At 40.5% G+C, this 22,316-nt stretch overlaps 1 protein-coding gene across 1 annotated transcript; it reads left to right on the top strand.

The window, feature by feature from the left end:
• On the top strand, positions 1-19,587 carry scara3 (scavenger receptor class A, member 3). Its single transcript, XM_044049768.1, has 12 exons — positions 1-413; positions 10,957-10,992; positions 11,702-11,746; positions 12,499-12,618; positions 14,844-14,924; positions 15,006-15,124; positions 15,257-15,501; positions 15,871-16,090; positions 16,234-16,322; positions 16,521-16,713; positions 17,044-17,221; positions 17,300-19,587. The coding sequence occupies exons 1-12, from the start codon at positions 407-409 to the stop codon at positions 17,788-17,790; spliced, it is 1,824 nt and encodes a 607-aa protein (XP_043905703.1). The 5' UTR covers positions 1-406; the 3' UTR covers positions 17,791-19,587.
• Positions 19,588-22,316: the final 2,729 nt, after the last annotated feature.

Below are 22,316 nucleotides of genomic sequence, written 5' to 3'. Positions count from 1 at the left end.
CCTCCTACTTTGCAGTTGCACATGGTTTCAGTCTGAAGAAGTTTAGTTTTCTCCGGGTGTGGATGAGGAGGGGATGATGCCAAAGAGCTGCAGGCAAACACACATGGTCTGAACTTTGTCCTCCAGCACCTGATAAACACTTATTATTATTATTATTATTGTTGTTATAATAATACATAACAAATACTCTGCATGTGTTTTTGTGTGCATGGGCTGACAAAGTCAAAATTAAGTCAACGTATTTCTCTATATGCGGGAGTCACTTTTGGACATTTGGAAAATGTTACACAAATTGTTTTGTTAAATTTCTTTCACTGGATGTTTGCTTTGTGGAAAACAAAGTTGAAGACAAAAAGGAAAACTGGACAAGCTGTTTTTTTTATAGAGGAATTCTGAGGCAGGAACCATGAAAGGTAAATCATTTATCTGTTATTTCTTCATGTATGAGCCATCTCCTTTCTACACCTCACTGTTTCTTTATTTATACATTTTCCAGTGTTATAGACACACAGACAGAAACTGTATCTGTCATGGTTTCATGCCGGCACCTGCACCAGGCGACCACACATGTTTCCCATCTGCTGTGAAACCTGGCGGCGTAGATTATGTAAAAAAAGTGGACTTTGTTGTTGTTGGACAGGGGAGACTTTGATCAGTTAGCTTTTAAAATCTCGACGTGTGCGTGCTCACCACATCCCTGTTTCATGAAACATGCAACGTTCTCGGCCAGGGCGCTGCCGGCGTGGTCGTCTCAGATTGACTTAATATCCCCCTCCTTTTAAGAGGAGAGGGAGAGTGAAGAAAACATAACATTTGAATTTGGGCATGAAAGCGGATCTGCCAGTGGCTTTGAAGAGGGCAGCGGCTCATGCATGTGTTCACAGAGTGAAGGGCTGACAGAGGCTGACAGAGATGGAAGGACGCAGTAAGACAAATGAGACGTCCCACATGTGGGATTATAGCTTGAAAAGATGTTGACATGGTTATTACGTATGATGGATTGTACCCTGTGTTTATTGTTATTACCACTAAATAATTCTTTCATTCAGGTTTTGATGTGTTGAGGTGTTAAAATCTGAATAATCCCGTCAGTGAGCGTTGTTTTTGTATTTCCCTGTTGGAGAGTCCTGTCATGTATCTTTCTTTGGTTTTTGTTTAAGTTTTTTTTAAATCATGGTTCCGCTATACATTCATTTAATAACCGGCAACTCCACCCAACATCACTTGAGACAGATTTACATCTGCGAAATGAATAACAGCTGCCTCTCTCGTTGAATAAATCCAGATTTTTTTGTTTATAATTAGTCATAAAAGGCACTTTTGCTTTAATGGGAAGAAGGGGTACATGGTTCATGGTGCTATTTCTTCCTGTTTCAGTTCAATTTCTTCCTTTTGTTGAGACGTTACATATGTTTAAATGTTACGTTTTATTTATACTTTTTCTAATGCCTTTTAGTTTGTCCAAATACATGATTTATTCACATACATGCAGAATAATGTATATGCAGCCATCAGATGCCAAAACTTTGCAAAGTCAACTGGAGACACAATAATATAAAGACAGAGAAAGACTGCTCTCTTCTGGCACCCAGTGGTAGCTACCAGTAGAATAATTGTACCAAGCAGGGAAAAAGTGATTATGTACATTTTCACAAGCTGAAGTGAATAATGACAGTGTTATTATTGGGTAACTTTTGTGAAATATTTCTTTTACATGACAGCACATTGTGTCTCTGTTTCTGCTCGAGCCTCGAGGGGAGATGGCGCCATGAATCACAAGGCGACACAGCAAATGGACTCCTCGAACATATACATTGCGGGTTTTTTTTCTTTTCTGCCTGACGGTGCAGGAGGTCTGTTAATGTGGTTTCCAGTACTGTGGAGAGAGAGCACAAATCCAGCCTGGCCTAGCCTGACGAGAACAAAACATGCTGCCTCATACATTCCAAGTGGGGAGGTGGAGGGCGTCAGAGAGGAAGGGTGAGGAGAAGAGGGGGGAGGAGGATAGCAGACAGGTGTATGGTTGGCAGAAATCAAGGAAAGAGTGAGTGGAGCAGAGGATAGAAGAGAAGGGAGGCACAGAAAGAGGAAAAGAGTGTTTTGAGTGTAATTTGTGCTGAGACAGCTCCGCAAACTGTGGATTGAAAGGAGAACATTATCTAAATGTTTCTCCTTAACTTTTTCCTGTTTCCACTCCCTAAAAATGCAGATTGTCAACTGGACTGGACTAAGTCACTGTATTATTCTGCTTAGATGTTCATTTGATGGAAGTGGGTTTAGGGCCACACAAGAAATTAACCACACAAGATTATTTATTATATACAGTTTGTGCTTCTCATAGCAGCTAGTGGCCCTGTTTGCAAAACTTCATAGAAATCTATTAAGCCAGGGGTTCTCAAACTGCTGTACAAGTACCACCAGTGGTTCACAAGCTTACTCTTCTGGCACTTGGAGGTGAATCAGAAATTCTGTTTTACTGTATATACCAGGGTATGTGATCGGATATTTATACATAAATGAAATAATAATAATTACACCTCTGCTCCATCTCCTGTGAAAAGTCTGTAGTTGATTTAGAGCTTTGGCCTATTTTCACCACTGTATTTTAACATTAATGGTGTTACTTCGAGCTACTTGCTTAGCTTTTAGTAGCCTAGCTATAGGCTATATATATAGTTAAACCTTGGAGTTTTTTAAGCAACCTTGTGTGTAAATTGATGAAAAATGGGAACAAAGCTTATCCCCTGGTTTAAGATTATTTGTACATGCTTATATGGTAAAATATGTGTTTTTTGTAACAGTGGTTTATTCCTTTTCCATCCTGAGCCAGGTTGTCATTACATCATACCATTATCTTGTCTTGAAAGTAGCATAGACTAATCTAGCTAATGCTACCTTGACTGATTTTGTCTAATCTTAGTGTAAATTCATGGTTGTAAGTTTATTTTCACATTTTTGTCAAACTGAAATGTGAAAAAGAAACCCATCATTTTGGCCTGTTACATTTTTTTTTCCTCAGTCTGATTAGCAAGCTAATGTTAGCGAGCTACTAGTTGTTGTAGCGGTGTACGTTGTGTTAAAAACTACACATAGCGTTACATAAGAGTGTGTCGGTGAAGTAAAATTTAGGAAAAAATTATTTAATAAACAGTGGGATCCACACTCCACAATCCGAATAGTTTTACTCATATTAACTTTTATTTGCTTGTCATTCTTGGTGTTCATTCATCTCTGGGAAAAGTTCACCAAACATGTGAAATTTGAGGGCGAGTAAAATACCAAAATAAAACATTCAAATAAAGAAATTAGAGAGACTTGCCCACACCCTTTGTCCTCACAGCCCTGTAAACCCAACCAGACGGGTCTCGGTGTCTCTGGGCTGGCCCGAGACAAAGCAGTTTAGTCCAGGGAAAACACGATGCGTTTATGGGATTGCGGCTCTGAAAATCTCCTGTTTCACTGCTGAACCACAATAAAAGAGCATTCCCTCGTAATGGCTCATCTGTAACTCCAGCTTCGCAGTCTGCAGCAACACATACCAGGTGTTTATAGTTGTGTGAGGAGACCACACATTCCAGTCAGAGGGCACCTAAATGACTTAGATGAGGTCAGGGGTTTGGAATCATTTGGCTTTTACGACTTGTGGTCAAGACCCCCACTCTGATCTGGAGCTGGGCCCATAATTCCCCCTCCTATTCCTACTCCTAGGTGGGAGTTTGACGTAGATTCTTGAGAAGTAATCCTGTGATTGTCAGAGCGACTTAAACGTTGCATCTGTATGTGGACATCACACCACATCACTGCTTGACATGTCGAGTTTAGAGGGCTCTATTCACACAGGATAGCATTGTGCTCATTCCTCTGGCAGGAATGATGTCCAGAAGGAGGATTAAGGGAGGAAGAGGGAGGGGGAAGGCATTGAAGAGTCCAAGTCCCCCCTGATACAAACCACCACAGAAGAACCACAAACATAAAGTGGCGCTGATGGTTAGCCGAGACAAATTCAAGGTCTTGAGTTTGCATTCACAAACACCAAAATATCTGATGATAGAAGAGGATGCAGGGATTGACTCTGTGCTTTATTTTCTCTACTTCATTGTTAATTTTAAAGTCCTGCTTCCACTTTCCTCTGTTTAATTCTGTAATTGATGCCTGAACTCACCTGAACACATATCCTTATGAAAACTGGTTAGAAACAATCAAAACTGTTTAGACAAAGCCCTGTAAGTGGCCTGGACCATGTCTGTCTCATGTCCTGTATGTGCTGTTTTAGCGTTTCTGCAGCACTGGTGTTTTCATAGGTGTGGTGGCTGGCCACTGTACACCACCTGAACTAGCAGTATCTAGTAGGTCATAGCATACTTGTGGAACTTAGTGGAACTACCAAGCCCTATACCAACTTTTGTTGAAACAACAGTCCTTGTGCATGGACACACTTGAATTTTGAGTTTTGATGATGTTTGCTTTTGCTGGGTTTGAAGGTGAATATGAGATTATGTGTGGGCATAAACAGTGTCCTATATTTTCATCTTGTCCTGGTTACAAGCTGTGGACTACTACTAACGTTATGTCACCCATTGTTTTGTGGAAGAGCATTGTGCGCAGAGTCATGTTGGTTTTTAGACAAAAGCAGGAGTTGATCTGATCTGAAGAGCTTGTGTATTAACACGTCCACCTGCAACCATTCACATGTTGGACGAATTGAGTCAGTAAACCCCTCAGGAAAAGGTTTAATGACTTTATAATTCAAGTGAGAAGTAGTGATATTTTAGTGAAATTGCCCCCTGATGGCCATTCAAGAGAATACAACATTCAGGCACTTCTACATTGGCTTCAGTCTTTTTCGACTTGGAGAATACGTCCATTTTAGTCTCTGATTTGACACCACTAACATCTTGGGGGCTGTTTGTGAACATGGCTTTGGAAGGTGCTAAACAATCATGTATGAGTGTGACCTTTCTAGCCATAGATACTTATGGTTATGTAGTGTATACACTTACATTCAGCAGTGTCATTTTCTGCCAAGTAACCTCAACCACATGTTTTATATGATAGCCATATGTTTGTCATAAATATTTTTTGTGCTTTTATTACATTTCTGCCTGCTCATCATCACTTCTTTTTTGTTTTCTCTTCTTTAAATTCACATCATTGCAACTTATTGTTATAGCTGTGTAAACACTCAAAGTGCCAACCAAACCTTTCCACCCTCTGTCTGCCTCTTGGTTTAGATAAACAACCAAAAATCGTCATCTAGTTTTGGCTGATTCTGGAAAAAAAGCACTTCTATAATCTGCCAATAATATATATTTAGCTGGCCGTCCATAGCCTTTATGTATGCATTTACACAATAATACACAATTACAAGGGTTGTTGTCTATTATGTTGTTTTGGACCTCTTTGTAATCTAAACACACTTTGTTTAGAAGAAAACCAGGCTCTCCTTGTTGCCTCAGAGCTGTTCAGTCACCAAACCACATCTGTTGTAAATCGGCCTGGTTAAAGTAAAAAAAAAAACTTTCAGATCAATCCACCTTCTAAGCCGTATTACTTTTACATTATAACTTTGAATCCCCAGTTGCCCTGTTGCCTTCATCCACTCTGTCTCAGATTTACTACTATATAAGGGGTAGTGAGGTGGAAAGTTAGGGTCAGAAGGTGAAACTGCAGCATGGATATGACTTTCGTGCTCATAATCGCAGTTTGTTTCCCTTGAATGTTCACTTATTAAACACCTCTGCATGACCAGAACCTTTTCCTAAACTTAGCCACATGTTTTCCCAACATGTGCCCGAATCATGAGATATTTGACCTTGATCTTTGCGTAAACACATTTTATTGTTGGCAGGAATAGATTTTGCAGGAAGCAACAACTTCTGTTCTGAAACATCATATCAACATCATACCTCTGTCCACAAACACAAGCTTTCCAGAAAGCTGTGATTTTATTTGGTACGCAATTTTTATTTTAGCAGACGTGTAAAACAATGTACAATCTGGAGAAAGCTTCACAGTATCCATGAGCAATGTGTAACGTAACTTCCAAAATTAACCAGTAAATGATTTAGAATTGGTTCTTTTTGCAGTCATTCAAAGAAACAAAATAGTTTTGCTGCCTTTGTTTCCAGGTAGCAGCTCTACTCGTGAATTTATTCATAATTTGGAGAAAATAATAGATTATTGGTCTAAAGTTAGCGTAAAGTTGCAGTTTGTAGATTATTGACACTTTTTTAGTGGAAATTAAACTTAAAAACCTGTAGCATTTTGGACCATTTACATTTTTTTCAACAGATTTAGTGTTAGCAAACTAATGTTAGCAAGCTAACAGTTTTGGTATATAAACAATAATAACATGGTAACTTGGTAAAAACTACATGTGACTATACATAAGAACTAGTTTGTGTGGTGTTATGTGGGATATAACAATTTAATATGTTAGTGTGTTAGTGACATTGTGACCTTATGAAAAGTGCTAGCAATTAGCTAAGTTTTGTTTTTGGTGTAACCTTGACAGGGGTCCACATTCATCTGTACACATAGGTTTACCCTTAATTACTTCCATTTTCTTGTCATTCATAACATCAAGAACTTTGACAATAATACAAGATAAAGTAGTACTTCCAAAAAAAGAAGAAAAAAAAGGGAGGGGTTTTGGGCATAAATGTGTTTTCCTCTCATTTCTTCCTCTTTGCAGGGGTCCTGTGTTTGCGCGTGCTCACACCTGCTACCAGTTACTTGAAATCTTTGAGGTGGTTTTTACCGTTAATGCAGTTTGTTTGGAGGATAAAAGGGGGAAAAAAAGAAAAAAATCAGAAATTCAAACCAGTTGCAAGGTTGGGTTTACTTTAAAGCAGCAAAGACGTGTGTTATTGGTTAAACATGTCACAAGCGATTTATGAGGATGCCTTGTGTTTGTGAAGCTGGCACCGAGAATATATTTGCTGCACCAAAAAAACCCAACTGGCATTTGAACTGAACAAACTCCGATCAAAGTGTGAATTTAAGAATTAGACTGAATCAGACGGAGCTTAAGTAGTTTTGCAGTGGTTTGCTGTGGCCTGACTGTAAGGTGTGACCTGTTAGAGCGGCGTGTGTGTTGGACAGGTCGACTTCCTCACTACCGAGACAGACATGAGTGTCGATGAGTGTTTTTTCCACCGAGTTTGGGGAAAAATACCATGAGGCCAGAAAAATGCAGCACAGAAACCGGGAAAAAGGTGACTGAGGATAAATGTAACTGAGGAGTTGTTGGATACTTGAGGGTTAGATATTACTTGATTTGTGCTGACATTTAAACTTTTGAATCCGACCCTGTTCATGACAAGAATTCAGTTTTTCCCACAGAAATACTTCAAAAAGAAAAAAAAAATCAGGGTGGGAAAAGCCTGTGAAACATGATTTATACAAGTGTGGGATGTGAGCTCTCCACTGAAACGCAGGGTTTTATGTGTTGTTATTGTGTTACCACCATCAAAATTATACCCATCATATTATTTTTTTACTTGTCTTGCTATGACTGCTGCCCACATACTCACTATTGTTTTTACTTGTCATTCTTTGAACCCCCACACACACACACACACACACACACACACATACACACACAAGGTCCAGTGTGTAAAATTTAGATAAATTATAATTAAAATTGAAGGTGTAGTCATTGTTCATAATGACAAGAATTATGTAATTATGTATTTTCATTGGCTCAAAATTAGGCTTTTAATTTATATCATGTTTACATTTATAATTTACAATAGCCCACAATAGACAAACCTTTCGTCTATTGGACATAGGGCCGGCCATATTGGTGGATATGGCCGGCCCAGAGGAGCAGATCAGAGGATACACAGTAAAGTTTACATATTTCCCATTAACATGCTCGCAAATAATCGCCTGTTTATTTAAGAATTGAGCAACGTTACTGGTTTTTTTTTTAGGAAGTTGTTGTTTTTCTGGCCAGTTGGAAAAAGTGAGTCTCGTTTTAACTCCTGAGGGAAATATGTGCCTTAATTGCTTCGCAGTGTTTACCAGCTCGTCGTTAACTTTGTGCACCTGGTCTTTGTTGTCGGGCAGATACTGTAGTGTAGTGTACTGTACAGTGCATTCATCTGAAAAAAAGAATCTGGAAACAGATGTGGCTGCTGCTGGTCAATGGGGTTAAAAACAAGGTCAATGGGGTTAAGTTTGCTGGTTGTAAACCTGAAAAGACCGTGATATGGGGTCAGGGAAACGCGCTCACTTCCATCCATGTCAACAAACTGGCACATTTCAATCAGCACGGACAAACGGTGTCACGGGACAGCATAAACAAACAAACAAATAAATAAGTCTTTAACTGTCTGTCCTACATTTATCGTCCCTCCATCATTATGTCTCCTCCCGCCATCGTTATGTCATTCCTGGCATTTTGTGACTTGTCCATGCAGACTCTGACCTCAGCTGTTCCACCGCTGACTCATTCCAACACGGAGGCGTTTTCGGCTGGACAAAACAAAAAAACTGTTTTTGGAAATACTGTACCTCCTGTGGTTTATCTTGTCACCTCCATCATTTGAACATCTACCAGTCTAATTTTCCTTCAAATTTCTCTCTGCTGCTTCTGTCCCTCTCTCTCTCTCTCGCTCAGCAGCCAGACTTCCCCGTGTGTTGAGCTGATTATGTGGTTAACCACACAGATCCTTCCATGGCAGACAGTTTGGTTTCACAACTTGAGTTGAAAAAATACTTGTTTTGAGCTGAAGAGACGGAATAAAAACATTAAAATATATTTGTACAAGTGAGGAACAACTGCAAACTTGTAAATCCATGTATACAGGTTCTTTTCCTAAAACAGAAAAAACAGTCACAATTCATGAACCTGTTTATTAGTATGACATTTAACTCAATTATTCCTAAATTGAGGACACCTAGTTGCCACATTAGCGGAGAATATCACTGATTTGATCTCTCCGGGTACTCCGGCATCCCTCCACAGTCGGAAAACAGGTTAATTGGACACTCTAAACTGACTGTAGGTGTGATTGAGAAAGTGAATTGTTGTTTGTCTCTGTGTGTTTGACCTGTGATGGACTGGCGACCTGTCCAGGGTATGACCTCTGTCTTTTGACCTATGTCAGCTGGGATTGGACCCAGCTCTCCTGTGACCCTCATGTGGTGGATAAATTGGTAGAAAATGAGTGAGGACACCTAATGGCTACCCAGTTTCTTCTAAAACAGTATAGTCAGATACTATTTTGGCAGTATACTTTAGTATAGTACACTGGTTTCTCAGTTCTCCATTTGTTGCAAGCATGTCACTAAAGGCCCATTTATACCTGTACTTTGCGTTCATTTAGTCCATGTTTGTGCACGTCGCAGGTGAGTTCGCAATGACGGACAAAACAGAGCAATACCACTGGAAATTGTGGCGACAGTATACAGTCAATAGCTCAGTCCTAACCCTCAGGAAAATGACGAAAAAGAGTATATACAGGCATACTGTATATATATACTGTATGTATATATACATATGACTTTCAACCAGTGGTATTAGATTCGCAGTTCTGTCTATTTCACCTCAAGCACAATTACGGCACAATAACCTCTTCAACTTGGCTCTGCCCTCAAGAGCCATGGTTCCCAATGTACCTGTTCCTATTGTCAGCATCAAGTCTGAGAAAAAACGTGAAAGTACCAAAGACTCACCAGTATAAAAAAAAAAGTAGAAAACAAGGCAGTCTTTCAAGAGTTACCTTAATTTTGATTTTATGGAAGCAGCACAGGACAGTTTTTGTCCATATATACTGAGAATTGGAACAAAAACCAACAACTGCTGTTTATTTTTGAATATAAACGTTTGTGTAAGAGCCATTTTGGTTGTTTTTGTTTTGGAAAAGTGAAAGTGGGTTGTTGCTCAACCCACTTTCAGGAGGAGCAGTATACAGTTTTTTTGACTGTATCTAATGGTTTCTTTTATTATGTTTTGATTGATAATTGAATTGTGTTTGATTAAATGAAATTGTTTAAGTGGGACTTTGGAGAATAATTTTTAGGGCATAGTTTGTCTTGCACACAAGCAAAATGGTGCTTCAAGAAAAAAGTGTTGGGTACCACTGCTCCATACTAACACAAAGAAGGCGCACGTGGTGGTGGTGAGAAATTGTTTGGGATGGACGGACGTAAAACAGATGAAAATGAGCATAAATGGGCCCTAACTCTTACACACATTACCTTTAAAAACATCTGTCTGGAGGCAGTCGACATATTTTCCACATGTGAACCACGACTGCAAAGTCAAACATACTCAGGTGCAAAGTCTTCAGTATGTCTACATACTTCTGACAGCTCAGTCAGACAGTGTTAAAGTTAAGGTCAGCTCCTCAGACAGTATTGAATCAGCAACAAGGCAGCGTCTCTAAATGCTTTCTCTTCAACCTGCCAAACCCTTTTTTTTTTTCCTGACTGTAAGTGTTTTCCTTCAGGAAACACCCTCCCCTGCTGTTTCCCTCGAGTGTCTCCGTCTCCGCTCATCAAACTCCATACCCACAGTCACCCTCAGGTGTGGGGCTGCCATTCATCAGATTGGTTCGGTTTACAGTTCATGACGTCTTGTATGAAGTCTAATACAGTTACATGGGAATGTCATAAAATCATTCTGGTAATATTCTTCTGTGGTGCTGACTTCAGCCTGTTTCAGACCCCAGAGTATGTGATGACAACCTCCTCACACGCACACACACAAAACCAACAATCTCTCACACTGTGAACCTCTGTTTCTCCTGAGTGCGAACCAAGCTCAGCAAAGATGGATTTTTTTTTTCTAAGATAGCAGCTTTGCCCTGAACACACTGTACTGGTACAATAAAGGAGTGGGGGGATGTGACACAGCTGCTTTCTATGATTTATGACAAAAGCAAGTGGCTCTCCAGTGAGAAACCTTTTCCCCTAAATTTCTGTTCTTTCCTTATGTTTTCACAGATAACTATGGTGGATATGAGAACCAGCTTTTTAAAGGTAAGGCCCAAACTGCTGTGCTATTGTCTGTGGAGTCTGGCATCTATAAGTCATTCTCGCAGAGATCCATTGTGTTGCACATTTGTTTTGAGTTATTTCATACAGCATAGATTATAGGTTCCATCAGAATGTGAAGAAGAAAATCTATAGGGGCTTGAAATTTGGCGTTCTCTGTGAGAATATAGCAGGAAATAGTTAAGTAAAAAAATGTGTCAATATTCTATACTCATAATGCGGAAAACCTTTTATTATCATAGTAACACATTTGCAACCTCGTGCCATACACAATTTTAACCCTAACAATTAAACTGGTTAAATGCAGTATCATAGTAGAGGTTTCAAACTCACAGACATTTTGAATTATACATTGTTCTGGAGCAAAAACAATCACTTTTTTTTTTATTCTGTGAAATATGGTCACCGATATCATCATTGCAATAAAATTATGGAATTTGTTGATATCAAGTTAAGATAATATCACCCATCTCGACTGAACAGTTGCTTCCCCCCCCAAAATTTCATTTTTTGTCACTTGACTGGCCCCCTACAGACCAGACTTCACACTTAGTGGCCCCCAGGGAATTTTTGTTTGAGACCCCTACCATATAGTCTTTTTTTTTTGAGTCTGAAGAATAGTTGATATTATAAATGGACACAAAACTGAAGTAAATTTCATACTAACATTTCTTTCCTTACTTTTGTCTTGCAGAGGAGGACTTCACTGGAGAGGAAGAGGAAATGCCTTCATTCAGAGGTGAAGTCCACAATTCCACATGTGTAAATGCATTGTTAATGCAAATAATGTCCATCATTTGCATCACTTTTTATAACCCTGTGAGTAACTGCACAGATCTGAGAAACAGGACAAAATCCTTTGGTTGAGATGATCAGAAATGGTTGTAAACTCGCCAAAACGCGAAAAGTCAAACATAGTATGTATATATATATTTGAGAGGGAAAATCTGTTTCCGTGTGCGCACAAATACACAGAGGATGTCAAATGAGAAGCAGAAGGTCAGTCCGTTAGGAATTTTACTGTTTCCCTTTTTGTTTTCATCTTTAAATAACTGTGACTAATGTGCATGATGTTCTCACAGCTCAGGCCTCTTTTCTCTTTATTTGTTTTATCAGAGCGGCTGCCAGAACTTGTGATTAAATTCTGCAGTGTTATTATAAGTGACAGGGATATTTATCAAAACTATGAAAATGGTAATAACCAAATAACCAAAACCATCTTCTTAGACAGAAAATATTATTTTTGCCCACTTTCGCTGGTTTAACTTCAAAATGTCACTGCGGCTTAGGGAAAATGAGTTGTTTTAACATGAATTTTATGCTTATTTTAACAATACCTTTGTGTTATATTTACATTTAGATATTTAAAGTACTGTACATTACATAGAAACCATTTAAAACAAAATACTCCACTTTGTTTGTTTTTTCTTTGTATATAATCTTCTTTTCCCCACACACGTTCATGTGTTATGTTGATTCTGTGTGTTTCAGGTCGCAGCAGAGGTGGTTGTGTGAGGTGTCAGCAGAGTCATTCTCTCCAGCTCGCCGTCAAAGTCCTCTATGGGTTTGTGGCGTTCCTCATCATCACAGTCGCCGTCCTCGCATCACTCGGTGAGCTCAATTTGATTTATCCATTTTTTTACCATCTCCCTACAATCCACAGCAAAGACAGCTACTGTCACTGCAGTGGAAAAACTATTTCCACAGTGTTATGCAGACACTAGGCTGTCGTTTTATGTTCAACAAAACATCTAACTGGTATTTAGATGTTAATTTCGCGTATATTTGTGTGTAATAAAAACCTCATGGACCATTCATAAAATACTTGACTGATTAAAAGCTAAATAAGCCCTAAAATCCGCTCCTATGTCAGCTGGTATTGGCACCAGCGCCCCCCACGACCCTCATGAGGAGGATAAAGCGGTTGAAGAAGTCCACATTGTTCAACACTACTAAACAATTGCTTTTCCCCAAGAAGTCTGCCTTTTTTCACGTGACTGGCCCACTTCACTCCCGTAGATCAAGTGACCATGTGACGGTTCTGGGTCCTGAGCGTCTTATTTTAGCTGAAAGCTGCTCAGCATCAACATGTGCTTTTCACATTAACATGACTTTTTTACTGGGCCACAAACTCATAAATATTCCTCGTTTTTACGGCCATTCAGGGAGATCAGGGGAGAGACAGTGAAGTGTGTTGTGCGCAATCCGCACAACAACAACACAAACACACGGTTGTACATAGGGACACACGTTCAGAGAGGTGAATAAACAAGGTTGTACCACAAAAAAGGAAAGGTAATTAATTCCGTTCACTAAGTTTGAGCTGTGAACTGTGTGGAGATACCAAGCGGTAACTGGTCAGGACATCACCCAGAAGAATCTGGATTACATTCTGACGCCTCCAGAATCATGAAATGTCTGGCAGCATCGTAGTTTTCCCAGCCTGCAACCTTGGTTCCTATTGGACAATAGCAGCTGTCAGTCACTGGTCACTGGTGTTCACTCATACATTTAATTTTTCCTCTAAATGTGACCAAGATTTAAGACAAATTGACATCACACTTTAAACTGATGAGTGAGACCATTAACTCATCATGGAAATGTTTGATGATGCTGTAAATCAAACGAGAAGATTGTCCGACTTCTTTTGCAACCAGCAGAGTCGCCCCCTGGTGGCTGTTCATTATATTGCTTTGTTCATAGCTTTAGTGAAGAAACCAGAAGGTTTGGAGACACTGTTTATGTTCAAATTATACTTTTAATCAATGTTTAAGTGTGTGTTAACATTTTCATACTGCATATAAGGCCTTGGAGGGAACAAAAAAAGAATCTGATTTAATCTGTTAATGAACTGCCATAATACTAAACGTGTTGTACATAGAGAAGAGAACAGCATTCGGCTCATGTCAGCTCATGTTGCCGCTAACTTACACGGCACAGCTGTACGACACCAAAGCACTGGAAAGTCAACTGTCAACAGAAAAGATATTGCACTTGGCTGCACCCTCCTGACTGAGCATGTGCTGAAGGGAAAAACACCAACCTTTGATTTCTCCTTCCCCGCTGAACATCTGTTTTATAACAAATAAATTATTCCGCGAGAAATATGTTAAGTAACAACTGTGGAATGGAACAACACATAGTTTGCTGTTGGGGTCACTGAGAAAACTCAAGTTCGGAGTGAATTTGTTTTTGTCAAATCATGATATGGAGAGTATTTTTTGGAGAATAATTGCTGGTAAAAATGTGTTTAGTGTCTAATTATATGCGCCTTTATGTGCATCCTTGAACAAAACAGAAAAGGAGACATGCGCAGCATCTCATCAGAGCAGAGCAGAATGTGCAGAAAGCATGTGGAAGTACTTATATCTGCAACACTGAGTGGAAAAGACCTGCATTAACCCCCTGAGTCAGGGGTTGGAGTGCTAAAAAAAGTGTCCAAATACACATTATGCAAACTTAAACTGTGGGACACACTCTGAAAACACTCACTAAATTGTTGTTGGTCTCTTGGGAAATTATGTCAGGGGAGCAGAACCAGGCAGCTGACTAAACCACCATTTATCAGTGTTTTAGTCACGTTTGTTTGCTAAGGAAAACGTTGTGGTTTTTTTGTCAAGGCTTCCAATTGAATTTCCTGTTTTTTGCACATTTAAATACCTCCTATTTCCTGTTAACGCTCAAAATGTCCTGATGTTTTTCCTGTTTGTATTTGTTTCGAGATAGTGGATAACGGACTTCGAGAGATTTTCTTTTTCCTGAAAATTTGTGTTAAATGACATTACATTTTAGATAAATTCCATTTATCATTTTCCCCTTAACTTCCACGTCTCCAGTGTTCAGGAAAGTTGAAAGGATGTCAGCAGAGGAGTCCGTCTACCACAGTAAGATCTCCACGGTTCAACAAGGATTAGATGGTAAATCAAGTTTCACATTTTCAAAAAATATTTGACACCATTTGAACTGTATGTATTTCATTCTTGTCTTTCTCCTCTCAGATCTGAGCTCCACCTCAAACTGCTCTGGCTGCCTTGATGTGACTCTGTACAGTGAGGAGATCAGCAGGCTAAAGAAAGAGTTTGAAGATATACAGAGAATGATACTGGGACAAGAGCAGGTCTGGTCCATCACAAGTTCTACTAGTCACTATCAGATTTAGTCAAGCAATAGTTCAAAACCTTAAAATAGCCTCCAACACCTACAGTGGAGATTATAGCTAATCTTCTGATCACTCTTGATCCCCATCCAGGTCCTGGACCAGGCCTCCCAGACTCAGGCCACTCTGAGGGCCGTCAACGCCCGAGTGGTGCGCGAAACGCAAAACCACCTCACCTCTATCCGACTTCTGAACCAGTCCCTTGAAAGATACGTGGATCGGGTGGAGGCCTGGAAGGATGTGATCGAGGAGACGGAGGAGAAGATGAAGACTCTCACGGAGGATCAGTACGACATCAAAGCGACGGCACACCAAGTGAACACCACAGTGGTGCTCAGGTGAATGAAAAGCTGAGGACAGACAGATGTTCAATACACTTGGTCTCCTGGTTTCATTGTAAATATTTAATAGCTTATGGAACTCATATAATCATGAGACTCAATTATAGATCTATAAGGTGACAGATGGAATGTATAGAGTGATTAAATATTGGCAAATTCGGTAGATGAGGACCAGAAAGATCATCTAATTATGGGACCATAACTGTCAGGACAAAGTTGCATGGCAAACTATCTGTCATTTCAGTCCCATAAAAGTGGGACCAAGCCGAGCTTTCACTAGAGCCATGTCAGGCAGAGCACTGTGACACCAGAGAATAATAGTTAATCAACTGCACCCCACTGGGCGTCTGTGTTTCCGATCTCCAGCACGATGTGGATCGATGCCCTGCAGAGGAAAGCCGCCGAGGAGACGCTGGTCCTCCAGAGGTTGACCACCGAATGGCAGAACTACAGCCGGGTTCTGAGCGCAATCAAATCCAACACGAGCAACATCATGCAGACCATGCGCTTCCTCCAAAACAGCATGATGACAGACCGCCAGAGAATTTCCATGTCCACTGAGGTGTATTATGACCTCACTCAGCAGGTGTGTGTTTCGGTCTGTGTATGTTTGACAATAACAACCACAGAAGAGCAATTAATCCTTTATGAAGAACAAAGTGCCCCTTTGGTTGAGTTTAACCATGTTGTTGAGATGTATCATCTCAGTATGTTGTGCATATTCTCCAGGTGATGAACCTGCAGATGCAGCTTGACAATGTGACATCTTACATGGATGAACATGAGGAGAACATGCATGACCTGCACTATCATTCCAGGTAACAACCCCAACACACAAGTATGCACTATTTTATTTGCAAAAATTACCCGAGTTCCGCTGAGGGCAATAATGTAAATGAGGTCCATGTGGAGACCAGATGTTTGACGCTATAAAAGGAGCTGAGTCCCTGCATATTTGATAATAAATCCAAATCCACACAAATACAGTGTAAAACCATGTCAACTGTCCTCTTTAGATACTACGAGAACCGCACAGGGGAGCGTTTCTCTGCCTTGGATGGTCGCCTCAACTCCATCGAGATGGAGATTGACACAGTCTCCTCCAGCATCAATGCCACTGTCAGTCATGTCCAGAGCATGTACAAATACATCAACATCGAGAGCTCATCTTGCCAGAGTCGCCTGGGCAGACACACAGAAGACCTACAGGTTGTAAACATACAAGCATTATTGTAGCATTAACCAATAAGCAGATTTTTATCAAAACCCAGAACAATGCAGGACAAGAGCACGTCGAGACCAAGATGAGATTTATCATATCCTCTGCCTTGGTCTACATCCCAAGTTATTTGAGTAATTCCTGCCAATTTCCCAAAACTAGATCACACCTAGCAGTGATAGAGCTAGACTTGACCAAGACTGTTGATGAAATTGTTGAATTCTTAACATCACTGACTTCTCTATCTCTTCTTTATCTCCTTGTTACCTTCGGACTCCTCGCTTTCACCCTTTCCCTTCATACTTGCACACTTTCTGCAGAATCTGAACAACACAGTCTTGTTACTCCTCCACTTAGCTGAGGCATTGAGGCAGCAGAATATGTTGCTAAACGTCCGACTGAATGTGGATGTCAGGAACCTGTCCATGGTGATGGAGGAAATGAAGCTAGTGGACGTTCATCATACCCAGCTCATGAAGAACTTCACTATAGTAAAAGGTACAATATATTGACATTCAAAGGGAAGATCTGACCATACAGAAACACTCTTATCACCTCACTGTCCTTTCTCAACAGGTGCTCCTGGACCTCCAGGGCCCAAAGGGAACCGTGGTGAAACTGGTCCAAAAGGGCGTGCAGGACTTATTGGTAGTAAAGGTGACAGTGGCCCCATGGGAAGCCGTGGGTCAATTGGAGTGAAGGGGTCTCTTGGGCCAAAAGGCGCACCAGGAGAAACAGGTCCCATTGGTAACAGAGGGGCAGTAGGAGACAAAGGAGCGAAAGGCTCTCTTGGTCTGCCTGGCCCACGTGGTGAGAAGGGTCAGAAAGGTGACATGGGCCCCACAGGTACAGATGGGCCCCCAGGACCCACAGGGCCTCCAGGGATCCAGGGTCAGGCAGGACTCCCAGGCATTATTGGGCCAACAGGACCAAGGGGAAAACCAGGACCAGTAGGACCACCTGGACCACCAGGAACCCCTGGATCTCCAGGGCTGCCATACCTTCATGAGCAATTCAACACCCAGCAGCGCACAGATGTGTCTGCCGCTGGGTCCAAGAGGCAGTAAAGAGATGGATGGAGATGACTCCTCCAGTACGAAGAATTTAATATTATGTTATGAACTGAAGGAATATCAATCAATGTGACTGGAAATGCAATAATCCATTCATATGGGGTTGTGCAAGACAATGGAAAAACTTTATGAACAAATGCAAACAACTAAAATTGGAGTTGCAGTCTTAAATTCCTGATGAAGTAACTGTGGCCACAATGACATGAAGCTCGAGGACAGTGTGAAGTGACGATAAACAGAACTGCTGCCACTGACTGAACTGCTGTTAAGAAGTGAGAAATGATGGTACTCGGGCCTTAAATGGACCATGTTTGGACAAACTTTATATGGCGTAGCTCTTTGTGGGTTTTATTTCTTGAATTATACCCAAATACAACAGACCTTCCCACTTGGTTGGCCATATGCAAATAACGGAGCGCAGATTGGGCTTTTATCGCAATTAAAAGCTCATATTTGATGGTGAGATTAATGGGAATAATAAACATCCATTACTGAATTTGAAGACTTGCCTAGTTGAATGTACTGGAAGTAAAGAATGTGTTTGAGGTTTGTGAAAAGGCCACAAAAACCTCACAGGGTATAATGAATAGGAGGGCTGTTAACCGCACATTTGGACTAAAGTGGTATTTTCTGATCCAGACTACTCTAAAGTTTACTTCCCCATGCACTATTAAATGGACACGGGAACATTTTATTTTTTGTGTGTATATTATATACACCATAACACAACCTTTCTCTGGTGGATTGCACTTTATTGGCTCTTAAAGTGTAACAAAATGAAGGTCAAGTTGCTTATATTTCACTATGTCAGAGCAGGTACTCTGAAGAAATGAAGAATGTCTTTTTCATCTAATGGGCAAAAAAAGTAGGAGGCGTTTTAAGAGGGTTTTTTGGGGGGGGGAGATTGACCATGGTGCTGTTGCAGTCTCCTGGGCATAGCTGAACATTACATTTAAGACAGTTCTCACAACATTGTTGTTGCTGAGGATGAACAAAATACGCTGTTCCTGCTTCTCTGTCGGTTGGTACGCCCCTGGTTGAAGAATGGAGCTGGAGCCAGGAGGTGATTAGCACAATGACAAGAAAGACAGAAAAACAGGTAGGAAAAAATGACTCTATCAAAAAACACAGATTGATATTCTTACAGCAGAATAATCTGTAGGATGTTGGACGTTATTATCTTAGCTGTTTCATTCTGCTTCCTGTTTTCATGCTTAAGTGAGCTAAGCTAATGTCTGTGATGGTTCTCAATCACGCAGGTCATAGTCATCTCCAGTATTTAGCTAGAGACAACTGGAGTTTCTTGAGTTACGTTGAAGACATTTTTACCTGTCATTCTAAAAAGGGAATGTTCTTCAGTTCTGAAGACGTTTCGCTTCCATTAGCTAAGCTACATTAGCTTAATTTACATTAGATAAGCTAATGTAGCTTACTAATGGAGCTAACGACTGACTCACCTTCAGCCTTAATACAAACCATGTTCAGACATGAGAGTGATTTCAATAAGCATTCATTATAAAGATATGACAGAAATTATTCAGTTTTAAATTGGGGATTAAAGTTCCACCCCTGTATTTCCTTAATTTCTGCAACAAATTAACTGAAAAGTAGACGCGTGACTTTTGAGAGTTTTTGAGTTTTATGATACACACATACAGTAATCATTTATATCATTAGAAAAAGCTTTACAAAAGGGACACATACTATATTTTTTGTTGTTGTTGTAAACCTGTGTTGTTGTAATGAAATGCGACTGGTTTGCGTTGAACTTCAATAAATGCTTCCATGGACCGTCTTGTCATGTCAGTATCCTATACTGTAACACAGTACTGAGACCCAATGTGTCATTAATACAAAACACATGTCAACCCCTCTCCATTAAATGTTTGAGGTCGGCAGCCACAGGCTCAATATTCAATTGTCAAGATTTACTGTGTTGTTTTAACATAGGCACTTTACCACATGGCCCACAATTAGCAGTCTTGCTATTCAAAGTAGGATGTAGGGAAGTATAGTGTACTCAAAAGTTACAAGTGAGAAGCATGGCACAATGAAAATGACTATTTGCACTTGCTAATATCAGTGAAAGCGAGTGTCCAGCTCCAAGGTGTGTCTGTGGAAACATTAATACTTTATACTTTCACATCAGTTAGATTCTAGTTTCAGATCAGCCACACAATCACACTGAGGTTCACTTGAATAATGTGGGAAAAAAATGGGGGCAGGGGACAGAGGCCTGTTTAAATTGGCAGGAGCCTCCTGTTAATTTTGGTTTGCTCCACTCACCGCATGCTTACTTGCGAGGCATATTTGAGAACTTCAGTATTGCCATGGAGGTCACTGGTTGGGGGATTTTCGGAGGAGCTTAATTGTTGTTTTTCTACTTATTATAGTGGCTCAGCATCTCTAATCCTAGACTCATGTAAATACGCTGCCTTCGGGAGTGAACCTTACAAGGAAGCCTCTACGTTTTCATGTTTTTAGGTGACTCAGAAGCCCCATTTTTTTATGCTAACAACAGCAGGCACTGAATGAAGTTAAAACATGAGGAGCTCCAACTTGGAGCCAGAGCTGCTTTGCTATGTTGAAGGAAGTGATGTGTGATGAGAGGAGAGAGGGAGAGGAGGTCGTGGTGAGCTGTAGCTGTGGTGAAATACACCAGGTCCAGCCAGTATAAACCCTACAGCCAGATGTGCTTTTAGCAACCTCTGCCAAGTCTAACTCTCCCAGGTGGAACATATTTCAGGGTTTCTTATGTATGTACTGTATATGTGTGTAATTATTATTTTTTTATGTCAGCACAGGACGAGGCTTAGCAACGGGCTGAAAGCCGTGACTTCATTATTCTCATGTTATTCTTTTTCCTGTAAGTCATCAATGATGGGCTCTAACACTGCATGAACACTTCAGGGTTGATCGGCTGCAAAGCTGTGACAGGATCACGGTTTGTTGCCCTAATGTGTCCCATAGGACCGATGATTTTTTTTTTTTTTTTGCTGACTCATTCATGTGATGTCATGGCAGCAATGCAAGTGAGGGAGCAAAATAACCACAGTAATCCTACTTCAGACTGTAGTTCAGATTTTCATTGCAGAGGGGTTGTGATTGATGGGTGTGTTGTTCTGTCACTCCGCCATGGTGGTCTATGATGACATGTGCAATCTCCTGACTTTAATTCAGCTGTGTCTGCACTAAAGGTGGGGTAGGCAGGATCTCTAGAAAAAGTGAATTGTTGAGTTTAAGGCAGGGGCCACAGTAGATGTGTGTGTCCAGTGTGTAACAGCTTTCTTTCAAAGGATTTACCATTAAAATGTATCTATCGCTCGGACAAATGCTCGTTCCCCATTTCTCGCCTTCTGCGACAAGGTCTAAAATAAGACTACTGTAGGCTTGATCTTATAGCCAGTACTTGGCTTAAGGGGAGACTTCCTGATTCTGAGGGCTCCAGGTCGGCGGCCGTGATCTTGCAATTCGTGTTTTCCCCTAACAGACCGTAGGGGGCAGTGTAGACACAAGGGAAGCTCGGCTTCCCCTAAAATGTCAAAGTCAAATATGTACCAGACATCATGTGTTGTATTTACATTTCAATACTAAGCGTGTGATAGAACGCGATGACGCAGAACGTGTCAAATGAGGCAAAAATTTGTGTTACTTCCACGAAAGTTCAGCTTCTCTGGGAGTCAATGGAGCAGTGGGCAGGCGCAGATGCAGGCCTTATGCATGATGATTGAAGGAAGTGTCTGAAAGGCAGAACAGTTACAGTGTTACAGAAACATACACAACAGTGGGGTGTGTTATTTGCTTGGCAATATAGACCATTTTGTAAATAAAAACACTATTATAACATTTCAGTTTTACATAATTGTCGCATTTCCTTGTTCTAGTTGTTCATTTGCAGAATTTATGATTAAATAACTGGGCCTGAAATGAGATTCACCTGTTTCAAAGACATTTAACCATCACAATAACTCTGAAGCTGTTAAATAAAGGTGAAATATCCTTCATAGTTCTCAATAGCCATTGACTGCTTGCATTCTGATTCAGATTGACAGCACTAGAAGTTGAACCTTTCACTTTCACAACACCTTTGTAGTGGAGGTCATTTCCTTTGACAGCTTCTCTTAAATTGTAGATAAGATTAAACTGCTCTGAAGGAAAAATAAAAGAGATTCTGAGCGATTCGCTTTTCAGCCAGAATGTTTGATTCCCGGTCCACATGCCGACCTGCCCCTGGGCAAGACACTAGAGAAGTGCGATACAATTACAACTACAGACCATTTACTCCTCCACATTTGCTTCTTAGCTCTCTGTCGTTGTTAATTCCCAGGTCAGGTTGTGTCATTTTATATAAATGACATATAATTACATTAAATGGGAGGTGGCACAGCGAGACGTTACCTAACCTGGCCTTGAATCACACACACAAACACACAAACGTACAAGAAAAATACACAAACAATGTGAGACGTGAGCGCCCCCCACTGAAGACCTCATTACACTCACAGCTGTCAAAACACACT

Source organism: Solea senegalensis, linkage group LG17 (genome assembly GCF_019176455.1).
Source record: "Solea senegalensis isolate Sse05_10M linkage group LG17, IFAPA_SoseM_1, whole genome shotgun sequence".
Lineage (NCBI taxonomy): Eukaryota > Metazoa > Chordata > Actinopteri > Pleuronectiformes > Soleidae > Solea > Solea senegalensis.
The sequence above is the reverse complement of the archived record's forward strand: the minus strand, read 5'-3'. Positions and strand labels throughout refer to the sequence as shown.

Bases quoted from the DNA above. Each gene is read 5' to 3' on its own strand.
- scara3 (XM_044049768.1), top strand. The intron at 10,993-11,701 runs GTAAGGCCCAAA...TTTGTCTTGCAG, and splicing joins TGAGAACCAGCTTTTTAAAG to AGGAGGACTTCACTGGAGAG. The intron at 16,091-16,233 runs GTGTGTGTTTCG...CATATTCTCCAG, and splicing joins ATTATGACCTCACTCAGCAG to GTGATGAACCTGCAGATGCA.